This window comes from Hyla sarda, chromosome 3 (genome assembly GCF_029499605.1).
Source record: "Hyla sarda isolate aHylSar1 chromosome 3, aHylSar1.hap1, whole genome shotgun sequence".
In the NCBI taxonomy this organism is placed as follows: Eukaryota; Metazoa; Chordata; class Amphibia; order Anura; family Hylidae; genus Hyla; species Hyla sarda.
In genome coordinates this window covers 265,260,714-265,273,169 of record NC_079191.1, presented here as the reverse complement: position 1 = coordinate 265,273,169, position 12,456 = coordinate 265,260,714, and the positions used below count along the sequence as shown (strand labels likewise).

Here is a 12,456-nt window from a genome sequence, read left to right as displayed (position 1 = left end):
TTACTATGGGGACGCTTGTGCATAGTTGTTTGTGTTACTTAGTCTTAGTGCTTCCAAGACGGGGGGGGGGTGGGAGGAAATAAAAGACTACATCTCCCATAATGCAACGGAAGAGTGAGAGAGAAAGAAGGCCTACCTGCAGTTTTTCCTCATATAAAGCTCAGTAGTGCAAGTGGCCGGTGAATGCACATACTGTGGTGAACCCACTTCATGGGTATAAAGCAGCACTCCAAGGCAGTATTTTCCAAAAAGTGTGTCTCCAGCTGTTGCAAAACTACAACTCCTGGCATGTCCAGACAGCTGTTGGCTGTCTGGGCATGTTGGGAGTTGTAGTTTTGCAACAGCTGGAGACACACTGTTTCAAACACGCTGCTTTACACGCTGTTTAGAAAATGCTGATTCAGGGGAATGTTTTGCTTTTTCCCTAAAAGTGATGTTGATACAGTGAACAGCCATGCTGGCATAAATATAAAACCCATGTGTTCTTTTTGGCTTAAAGGGGTACTCCTGTGGAAAACTTTTTTTTTTAAATCAACTGGTGCCAGAAAGTTAAACAGATTTGTAAATGACTTCTATTAAAATATCTTAATCCTTCCAGTACTTATTAGCTGTTGAATACTACAGAGGAAATTGTTTTCTTTTTGATACACAGAGCTCTCTGCTGACATCATGACCACAGTGCTCTCTGCTGACATATCTGTCCATTTTAGGAACTGTCCAGAGCAGCATATGTTTGCTATGGGGATTTTCTTCAGCTCTGGACAGTTCCTAAAATGGACAGAGATGTCAGCAGAGAGCACTGTGGTCATGATGTCAGCAGAGAGCTCTGTGTTCCAAAAAGAAAATAATTTCCTCTGTAGTATTCAGCAGCTAATTAGTACTGGAAGGATTAAGATTTTTTAATAGAAGTAATTTACAAATCTGTTTAACTTTCTGGCACCAGTTGATTTAAAAAAAAAAAGTTTTCCATGGGAGTCCCCCTTTAATGCAGGTTCCGTACTAATGAATAGTGAAAGTAATTTCCATTAACCTTTTTTTTTTTTTTTTTCATTTTGGATACACTTCTACCTCCATCACACATAGGAGGGTTGGGGATTTATCATTGTGTAAATGAAGTTCTTCTTACCCCCATTTGTCTGTACTTCCCCCACATTTATCAAAGAGGTGCATGTTCTTTATAAACAGCAAAGTAGCTTAGGGTAGGTTCACACAACGTTACTGCTACCATTATTCATATCCATCTGTATCCCGCCACAAAAATGGGATGCCAAAGTATACTGTAAACGAGAGAAGCAGCCCCCATTGCTTTCTATAGCCCTACGGAGTCACCAAGTCACTCTCTTGAGGACATAAGTGCGATTTCAGAAGCGTAGCGGGCCATGTTTTTGAGTTGAAAATAGTGCATATGTCCTGAACGGAATCACTAGTTCGGCTATAGAAATCAATGAGGTCCGCTGGTCCTGTTAACAGTATATGTCAGAATCTTGTTTTCGGCGGGAGCCAGCGGATACGACTAATGGGAGCAAGAACGTAGTGTGAACCTACCCTTAGATGTAGACAAGTTTCTAAGTATGATCCGGGCAAAAGTGAGTTGGGGCAAAAATATGATAAATCGGTAACCACTGCAAAAGCAAAACAAAAAAGCTGTGTAGGGACAATAATAGAAATCATCCAAAAGATCATCAAGGAGGTGATCCACTAATCCCCTATATTTCCCATATATTAAAATACTATAATCTTTATTGAACACAAAAACACCAAAAAACTAATGGGTTAAAGGTATCAGCGTATTTCACCTCCCATAGTATTAGTTATTAGAGTGCCATTCTGGCGTCACTGTATCTCAATCCGTCCGTGCGCATCTGCAGTATGCGCACTATAAGGGAAGAGTGTGCACTGTATTTAAAACCTACTCGACATGTTTCGCCGTGCTATACGGCTTTGTCAAGAGGTTTTAGGTTTCCAGTGCCCTAAAACCTCTTGACAAAGCCGTATAGCACGGCGAAACATGTCGAGGGGGGCCGCGAGTAGGTTTTAAATACAGTGCACACTCTTCCCTTATAGTGCGCATACTGCAGATGCGCACGGACAGATTGAGATACAGTGACGCCAGAATGGCACTCTAATAACTAATTCTATGGGAAGAGAAATACGCTGATACTTTTAACCCATTAGTTTTTTGGTGTTTTTGTGTTCAATAAAGATTATAGTATTTTAATATATGGAAAATATAGGGGATTAGTGGATCACCTCCTTGGTGATCTTTTGTTTAATTGGTTTAAAACAACCCTCCATATATTGGTCCCTAATTGGGTTATGGGACAATAATAGAAGAACCTCATTGGGTATAGAGTTATTTTGGCTTAGAAAGAACATTGCCGAGCAGTGAAGTTTGCAACATTCTGCCGCCACATAGAGAATAAATGGAGAGCTGCCCTGATGCCACAAAAACTGCACCATGGAGAAGAAAAAAGAAGTTCCATGGTCATCACTCCAGAGAGAAGAAGCACTGCACAGGCCAGGTGAGTGTGTCTGTGTGTGTCTCTGTGTCAGGGGGTGGGGGGGAGACTATGCTACCTAACTTGGGAAAACTTTGCTACCTAATGTGGGAAAACTATGCTACCTAATGTGGGGAAACTGCTACCTAATGTGGGGAAACTGTGCTACCTCATGTGGGGAAACTGTGCTACCTCATGTGGGGAAACTATGCTACCTAATGTGGGAAAACTATGCTACCTAATGTGGGAGAACTATGCTACCTAATGTGGGGAAATTATGCTACCTAATGTGGGGAAACTGTGCTGCTACCAAACTGGGGAAACTATGCTGCCTATCTAATGTGAGCAAACTATGCTGCCTATCAAATGTGGGGAAACTATGCTGCCTATCTAATGTGGGGAAAATATGCTGCCTACCTAATGGGGGGAAACTGCTACCTAATGTGGGGAAACTGCTACCTAATGTGGGAAACGAAGCTACCTAATGTGGGGAAACTATGCTACCTAATGTGGGGAAACTATGCTGCCTATCTACTGTGGGGAAACTATGCTGCCTATCTACTGTGGGGAAAATATGCTACCTAATGTGGGGAAAACATGCTGCCTATCTAATGTGGGGAATCTATGCTGCCTATCTAATGTGGGGAAACTATGCTCTGTCTAATTTGGAGAAACTTTACTGCCTACCTAATGTGGGAAAACTATGTTGCCTACCTAATGTGGGGAAACTATGCTGCCTACCTAATGTGGGATTTACAAACAAGGATTTACAAACAAGGAGTGTGATAACGTAATGTGAAAAGGAGATGAACAAACAAGTAGAATTGCTCACCAAGTATAGTTGTACTACGACCAAGTACAACTATGGTAAAAGAGTGGAATAACCCTTCAACGGGCGAAGAACGGCAGACGCTCCTGGTAACACAGGTGAAGCACTCAGACAGATCCCTCCAAGGAACAGCCCAGGATAAAGGCAGCGCACAAGACTTCAAAGGTAAAATGGTTTATTTACCCGGCCTGATGAAGCTGGTTATCCAGCGAAACGCGTTGCATGCCGGGTAAATAAACCATTTTGTGTGCTGCCTTTATCCTGGGCTGTTCCTTGGAGGGATCCGTCTGAGTGCTTTACCTAATGTGGGGGAATTGCTGTCTACCTAATTTGGGGGAACTGCTGCATACCTAATGTGTCGGAACTGCTGCCTAACTTATTATTTTTTTTTTTTTTTTTCCACTATTGGATATTGCTTTCCCTTGCCATTTATCTCTTCTGATATTGTGCCAGATGTGCCATCTATATGTAATTTATGCATCCACTGCACCTGTGCATATAAATTATTCAGTGTGCACTCACATCAATGTTCAACATGAATATTCACCAGACACTGATCTACTACAAAAATGTACACTGTACATTTTCGTGGACTATCCAAGTCACCTGGCCAGGTGAAGGTTTAGGCACACTACAATAGGAGGCAAGCTGAAAATTGCATTTTTTCTACACTGATCTACTATACCATGCCAGTGTTCTTCCAGCTTTTGCCATTGTGTGCAGATACACTGCTCAAAAAAACATAAGGGAAATACTTAAACAACACAATATAACTCCAAGTCAATCACACTTCTGTGAAATCACACTGTCCACTCAGGAAGCAACACTGATTGACAATCAATTTTACATGCTGTTGTGCAAATGGAACAGACAACAGGTGGAAATTATAGGCAATTAGCAAGACACCCCCAATAAAGAAGTGGTTCTGCAGGTGGTGACCACAGACCACTTCTCAGTTCCTATGCTTCCTGGCTGATGTTTTGGTCACTTTTGAATGCTGGCGGTGCTTTCACTCTAGTGATAGCATGAGACGGAGTCTGCAACCCACACAAGTGGCTCAGGTAGTGCAGCTCATCCAGAATGGCACATCAATACGAGCTGTGGGAAGAAGGTTTGCTGTGTCTGTCAGCATAGTGTCCAGAGCATGGAACCGCTACAAGGAGACAGGCCAGTACATCAGGAGATGTGGAGGAGGCCGTAGGAGGGCAACAACCCAGCAGTAGTACTGCTACCTCCGCCTTTGTGCAAGGAGGAGCACTGCCAGAGCCCTGCAAAATGATCTCCAGCAGGACACAAATGTGCATGTGTCCACTGAAACGGTCAGAAACAGACTCCATGAGGGTTGTATGAGGGCCCGACATCCACAGGTGGAGGTTGTGCATACAGCCCAACACCGTGCAGGACATTTGGCATTTACCAGAGAACACCAAGATTGGCAAATTTGCCACTGGTGCCCTGTGATCTTCACAGATGGAAGCAGGTTCACACTGAGCACATGTGACAGATGTGACAGAGTCTGGAGATGCCATGGAGAACGTTCTGCTGCCTTCAACATCCTCCAGCATGACCGGTTTGGTGGTGGGTCAGTAATGATGTGGGGTAGCATTTCTTTGGGGGGCCTCAGGGCCTCACAGCCCTCCATATGCTTTTCAGAGGTAGCCTGACTGCCATTAGGTACCGAGATGAGATCCTCAGACCCCTTGTGAGACCGTATCCTGGTGCAGTTGGCCCTGGTTTCTCCTAATGCAAGACAATGCTAGACCTCATGTGACTGGAGTGTGTCAGCAGTTCCTGCAAGAGGAAGGCATTGATGCTATGGACTGGCCTGCCCATTCCCAAGACCTTAATCCGATTGAGCACATCTGGTACATCATGTCTCGCTCCATCCACCAACACCACAGACTGTCCAGGAGTTGGCGGATGCTTTAGTCCAGGTCTGGGAGGACATCCCTCAGGAGACCATCCACCACTCATGCCCAGGTGTTGTTGGGAGGTCATACGGGCATGTGGAGGCCACACACACTACTGAGCCTCATTTTGACTTGTTTTAAGGACATTACATCAAAGTTGGATCAGCTTGTAGTGTGGTTTTCCACTTTGATTTTGAGTGTGACTCCATATCCAGACCTCCATGGGTTGATACATTTGATTTCCATTGATAATTTTTGTGTGATTTTGTTGTCAGCACATTCAACCATGTAAAGACGAAAGTATCTCATACGATTAGTAAATTTATTCAGATCTAGGATCTTAGTGTTCCTTTAATTTTTTTGAGCAGTGTAAAATCTATGCCTCAACACCTGACATATATTCGAATCACCGACTACTACTGTGAGAAGACACCATCTCCCACACACCATTATTCCCCTGAGGAAGTCACTATGGGGTGAGGGAACGTGTGGGGTTTCAGCAGGGGCATGTCTTCTACTGATTATCCACATGAAAAGAACAAAGGACTGCACTCACCATGAAGACGCTTCAACTTCTTCATTGTGCTTCAACCATGGTAAGAAATCATGAAGACGGTGTCAAACAGGTGAACATGGCAGAGACGCCGGGGAATCAGCGTGGAGGTAACAGCTGTATCGTACTTCCGTACTTCTTCAGACCGATGTCTTCTACTGATTATGTTTGCATTTTTTCTCTCAGGTCATTTGCCTAGTCCACACACTTAGGGGAAGATTTTTCAAAACCTGTGCAGAGGAAAAGTTGCCCAGTTGCCCATAGAAACCAAAAGATTTCTTCTTTCATAAAAAAAAAAAATACTCTGCAAAATTAAAGAAGCAATCTCATTGGTTGCTATGGGCAATTGCACCACTCTTCCTCTGCACAGGTTTTGATAAATCTCCCCCTTAAAGCAGGGGTGGGCAATTATGGGGCCACATGAGAAATTAAAAATATTGTGGAGGGCCGGGTAGTTTTCCCCCCAGATTAGGCAGCATAGTTGTCCCCCAGATTAGGAGCATAGTTGTCCCCCAGATTAGGAGCATAGTTGTCCCCCAGATCAGGCAGCATAGTTGTCCCCCAGATTAGGCAGCATTGTTGTCCCCCAGATTAGGCAGCATAGTTGTCCCCCAGATTAGGAGCATAGTTGTCCCACAGATTAGGAGCATAGTTGTCCCCCAGATCAGGCAGCATAGTTGTCCCCCAGATTAGGCAGCATAGTTGTCCCCCAGATTAGGCAGCATAGTTGTCCCCCAGATTAGGAGCATAGTTGTCCCCCAGATTAGGAGAATAGTTGTCCCCCAGGATAGGAGCATAGTTGTCCCCCAGATCAGGCAGCATAGTTGTCCCAAAGATTAGGCAGCATAGTTGTCCTCCAGATTAGGCAGCATAGTTGTCCCCCAGATTAGGAGCATAGTTGCCCCCCAGATTAGGCAGCATAGTTGTCCCCCAGATTAGGAGCATAGTTGTCCCCTAGATTAGGCAGCATAATTTCCCCCCAGATTAGGCATCATAGTTATACCCCAGATTAGGAGCATAGTTGTCCCCCAGATTAGGAGCATAGTTGTCCCCCAGATCAGGCAGCATAGTTGTCCCAAAGATTAGGCAGCATAGTTGTCCCCCAGATTAGGCAGCATAGTTGTCTCCCAGATTAGGAGCATAGTTGTCCCCCAGATTAGGCAGCATAGTTGTCCCCCAGATTAAGAGCATAGTTGTCCCCCAGATTAGGCAGCATCATTTTCCCCCAGATTAGGCAGCATAGTTGTCACCCAAATTAGGCAGCATAGTTGTCCCCCAGATAAGGAGCATAGTTGTCCCCCAGATTAGGAGCATAGTTGTCCCCCAGATTAGGAGCATAGTTGTCCCCAGATTAGGAGCATAGTTGTCCCCCAGATTAGGCAGCATAGTTGTCCCCCAGATTAGGAGCATAGTTGTCCCCGAGATTAGGAGCATAGTTGTCCCCCAGATTAGGCAGCATAGTTGTCCCCCAGATCAGGCAGCATAGTTGTCCTCCAGATTAGGAGCATATTTGTCCCCCAGATTAGGATCATAGTTGTCCCCAGATTAGGAGCATAGTTGTCACCCAAATTAGGCAGCATAGTTGTCCCCCAGATTAGGAGCATAGTTGTCCCCCAGATTAGGAGCATAGTTGTCCCCCAGATTAGGAGCATAGTTGTCCACAGATGAGGAGCATAGTTGTCCCCCAGATTAGGCAGCATAGTTGTCCCCCAGATTAGAGGCATAGTTGTCCCCCAGATTAGGCAGCATAATTGTCCCCCAGAATAGGCATCATAATTGTCCCCCAGATTAGACAGCATAGTTGTCACCCAAATTAGGCAGCATAGTTGTCCCCCAGATCAGGCAGCATAGTTGTCCCCCAGATTAGGAGCATATTTGTCCCCCAGATTAGGAGCATAGTTGTCCCCAGATAAGGAGCATAGTTGTCACCCTAATTAGGCAGCATAGTTGTCCTCCAGATTAGGCAGCATAGTTGTCCCCCAGATTAGGAGCATATTTGTTCCCCAGATTAGGAGCATAGTTGTCCCCAGATTAGGAGCATAGTTGTCCCCCAGATTAGGAGCATAGTTGTCCCCCAGATTAGGAGCATAGTTGTCCCCAGATTAGGAGCATAGTTGTCCCCCAGATTACGCAGCATAATTGTCCCCCAGATTAGGAGCATAGTTGTCCTCCAGATCAAGCAGCATAGTTGTCCCCCAGATTAGGCAGCATAGTTTTCCCCCAGATTAGGCAGCATAGTTGTCCCCCAGATTAGGAGCATAGTTGTCCCCCAGATTAGGAGCATAATGGTCCCCCAGATTAGGCAGCATAGTTGTCCCCCAGATTAGGAGCATAGTTGTCCCCCAGATTAGGCAGCATAATTGTCACCCAAATTAGGCAGCATAGTTGTCCCCCAGATTAGGAGCATAGTTGTCCCCCAGATTAGGAGCATAGTTGTCCCCCAGATTAAGAGCATAGTTTTCCCCCAGATCAGGCAGCATAGTTGTCCCCCAGATTAGGCAGCATAGTTGTCCCCCAGATTAGGCAGCATCGTTGTCCCCCAGATTAGGAGCATAGTTGTCCCCCAGATTAGGAGCATAGTTGTCCCTCAGATCAGGCAGCATAGTTGTCCCAAAGATTAGGCAGCATAGTTGTCCCCCAGATTAGGCAGCATAGTTGTCCCCCAGATTAGGAGCATAGTTGTCCCACAGATTAGGCAGCATAGTTGTCCCCCAGATTAGGAGCATAGTTGTCCCCCAGATTAGGCAGCATAATTGTCCCCTAGATTAGGCAGCATAGTTGTCACCCAAATTAGGCAGCATAGTTGTCCCCCAGATTAGGAGCATAGTTGTCCCCCAGATTAGGAGCATAGTTGTCCCCCAGATTAGGAGCATAGTTGTCCCCAGATTAGGAGCATAGTTGTCACCCAAATTAGGCAGCATAGTTGTCCCCCAGATTAGGAGCATAGTTGTCCCCAGATTAGGAGCATAGTTGTCCCCCAGATTAGGAGCATTGTTGTCCCCCAGATTAGGAGCATAGTTGTCCCCCAGATTAGGCAGCATAGTTGTCCCCCAGATTAGGAGCATAGTTGTCCCCCAGATTAGGCAGCATAATTGTCCCCCAGAATAGGCAGCATAATTGTCATCCAAATTAGGCAGCATAGTTGTCCCCCAGATTAGGCAGCATAGTTGTCCCCCAGATTAGGAGCATAGTTGTCCCCCAGATTAGGAGCATAGTTGTCCCCCAGATTAGGAGCATAGTTGTCCCCAGATTAGGAGCATAGTTGTCCCCCAGATTAGACAGTATAATTGTCCCCCAGATTAGGCAGCATAGTTGTCACCCAAATTAGGCAGCATAGTTGTCCCCCAGATTAGGCAGCATAGTTGTTCCCCAGATTAGGAGCATAGTTGTCCCCCAGATTAGGCAGAATAATTGTCCCCCAGATTAGGCAGCATAGTTGTCACCCAAATTAGGCAGCATAGTTGTCCCCCAGATTAGGCAGCATAGTTGTCCCCCAGATTAGGAGCATAGTTGTCCCCCAGATTAGGCAGCATAATTGTCCCCCAGAATAGGCAGCATAATTGTCATCCAAATTAGGCAGCATAGTTGTCCCCCAGATTAGGCAGCATAGTTGTCCCCCAGATTAGGAGCATAGTTGTCCCCCAGATTAGGCAGCATAGTTGTCCCCCAGATTAGGAGCATAGTTGTCCCCCAGATTAGGAGCATAGTTGTCCCCCAGATTAGGAGCATAGTTGTCCCCCAGATTATGCAGCATAGTTGTCCCCCAGATTAGGAGCATAGTTGCCCCCCAGATTAGGAGCATAGTTGTCCCCCAGATTAGGAGCATAGTTGTCCCCCAGATCAGGCAGCATAGTTGTCCCCCAGATTAGGAGCATAGTTGCCCCCCAGATTAGGAGCATAGTTGTCCCCCAGATTAGGAGCATAGTTGTCCCCAGATTAGGAGCATAGTTGTCCCCCAAATTAGGAGCATAGTTGTCCCCCAGATTAGGCAGGATAGTTGTTCCCTTAGAATAGGAGCATATTTGTCCCCCAGATTAGAAGCATAGTTGTCCCCCAGATTAGGCAGGATTGTTGTCCCGCAGATTAGGAGCATAGTTGTCCCCCAGATCAGTATAGTTTTCCTCCAGATTAGGAGCATAGTTGTCCCCCAGATTAGGAGCATAGTTGTCCCCCAGATTAGTATAGTTGTCCCCCAGATTAGGAGCATAGTTGTCCCTCAGATTAGGAGCATAGTTGTCCCCCAGATTAGGAGCATAGTTGTCCCCCAGATTAGTATAGTTGCCCCCCAGATAAGGCAGCATAGTTGTACCCCAGATTAGTATAGTTGCCCCCCAGATAAGGCAGTATAGTTGTACCCCAGATTAGGCAGCTCCCTCGCCCACACACACACTGACACAGACACATATAAACACAGACACATACACAGACACATATAATCACACAAAGACACATATATACACACAGACACATATAAACACAGACACATATAATCACACACAGACACATATAAACACAGACACTCACCTGCCCTGCGTAGCAGAGGGAGACAGGATACACGGCCTCTCCTCCTCTCCCCTCCCTGCTCTGCCTATGGAGGGTTGTAAGACTGCACGGCAGAGAGAAGGCGGGGGAGGGGGAGAGAGGAGACAAGAGGTGCACGCCCCCTCCCCAGCACTGTACAATCTCTGTCAGACCTGGGCATTGTATGGCCCGACAGTCAGCGCGGGCCGGTCAGAGCCAATCAAAGGGCACTATGTGGCCCGCGGGCCGTACAATGCCCAGGTCTGCCTTAAAGTGTACCTGCAGGATAAGCTACCCTATATGTGGCTATTGTATTACCTTTATATGCAGGGCTGCCATCAGAAATTGTATGACCCCTTACACGGCTCAAGGCCTTCCCCCCCCCCCCCCCCATTGCCTGTTCCTGTATCTGCCCCAATTTGATTTTTATTTTCTAGTTATATATTTCTAATTAGATTATAGCAGAGTGCCGTGCAGTAAGCGACCTTAAAATCGGCCTAAAAATTTGCCAATGTTCCCACATTCTGACCATATTGAGCTAGATACAAACAAGCCCTCTGTAGTGAATCACAGGCAACGTCTTCTCTGATTGAGTCATTCATTTTTCCTTTTTCTTCACTTCTCCTTGCCAAGACTTGTCTCCCAAGAACCTGCCAGAGCAGTCAGACAAACATTTTATATGTATTACCCAAATACATATGTGGTGTCCTGGTACTGTATTACATACGTTACCTTGTGGTGAGGTCCTCAAAGTCAGAGTCCCTAGGAACAGTGGGGATCCTCTTCCTTAGTTAACCCCTCGTCGCCCCTCAGTTAACTAGAATTTATGTAAATATAAATGTAAAGATGTATATTTAATATTCCTACCTTGTTCGCGTCGCAGGACCTGCGGGTCATGTTACCGGGTTACAGAATTCTATGGTTTTGCTAAAGGACCTTTGGTGGTTCTAGTCAGGTGATCACCCACAATCCATTGTAAAGGTGAGTGACAGCTGATATGGACCAATCCAAAACGGCCAGCCCCTGCCCATATAAGGGAGCTGCGCCATCTTGTCTCTCTCTTGGGTTGCTGATTCTGGACAAGGTAGGACCTCCGCAGCTTACAAGACAATTACTGGGCCACAGCCTTGCGGCCTAAGCCTGCGCTAGAGACAGATAGTTCTTACAATTCCCCGCTATCTCCGCAAGATCTCGGAACCTAATCCAACCCCTAAATCCAGTGGATCTAATCCTCCTAATCTTAAGAGAACTTTCCGGTCCTAAGCAACTGTCAGTCACTGCTGTGCTGTCTATATAGACTTTGTTATCTGGACTGTCACCGATACTGCAAGTTCCTGCAAGTTTTAAGTTCAGCACTGCTGTGTACAATCCACTTATTTTACACTCACCTATCGCTCTTGGGAAGGGTGGCGATAGGCCCAGCATCACTACAGAGTTTTAACCAGCACCCTGGCGTAACAGTGTCCTTTATAATACCGAACAGCAACACCCCAACTACCCTACACCCCCACAAGGCTTTATTCCCCAAGTTTACCACACATAGTGCTAGCTTTGTGCTTCATATATTATTTTAGGCCCCTTTTAGGTCCCATATATAGTTGTAAATCTCCCACATGTGCCCCCCTGAAAAGTTATAGGCCCCCATTGTCCCCAATATAGTTATAGGCCAATATAGTTATAGGTCCCCTGTGCCCCCAATATAATTATAGGCCCCCTGTACCCCCAATATAGTTATATGCCCCCTGTGCCCTCAATATAGTTATAGGCCTTCTTTGCCCCCTATATAGTTATAGATCCCCTGTGCCCCCAATATAGTTTTAGGTCCCATGTTCCCCTCAATATAGTTTTAGGCCCCATGTGCCCCCAATATAGTTTCAGGCCCCATGTGCCCCCAATATAGTTTTATGCCCTGTGTACCCCCAATACAGTATAGTTTTAAGCCGCATGGGACCCCAATATAGTTTTACACCGCATGTGCCCCTGATATAGTTTTAGCCCCCCTCTGTACCTCCAAAATAGTTATAGGTCCCCTGTACCCCAAAATAGTTATTGACCCCCTTTGCCTCCAATATAATTATGTGTCTCCTGTTCCCCCAATATAGTTATATGCCCCCTTTGCCTCCAATATAGTTATAGGCTCCCTGT

At 45.9% G+C, this 12,456-nt stretch overlaps 1 protein-coding gene across 7 annotated transcripts in view; it reads left to right on the top strand.

Annotated features, from left to right (window-relative positions):
* SLC18B1 (solute carrier family 18 member B1) overlaps positions 1-12,456 on the top strand; it is a 108,656-nt gene that overhangs the window by 23,894 nt on the left and 72,306 nt on the right. For 2 of the 7 annotated variants that reach the window (XM_056566568.1, XM_056566563.1), the window contains exon 2: positions 2,417-2,522. The exons of 1 other annotated variant lie outside the window; for it this stretch is intronic. In XM_056566568.1, coding sequence (XP_056422543.1) covers positions 2,424-2,522 — 99 coding nt within the window. In that variant the 5' untranslated portion in view covers positions 2,417-2,423. Of the gene's footprint in view, positions 1-10; positions 180-2,416; positions 2,523-12,456 lie in introns of those variants that run through there. 4 more of the 7 variants (XM_056566567.1, XM_056566562.1, XM_056566569.1 and 1 more) reach the window with 4 other exon arrangements.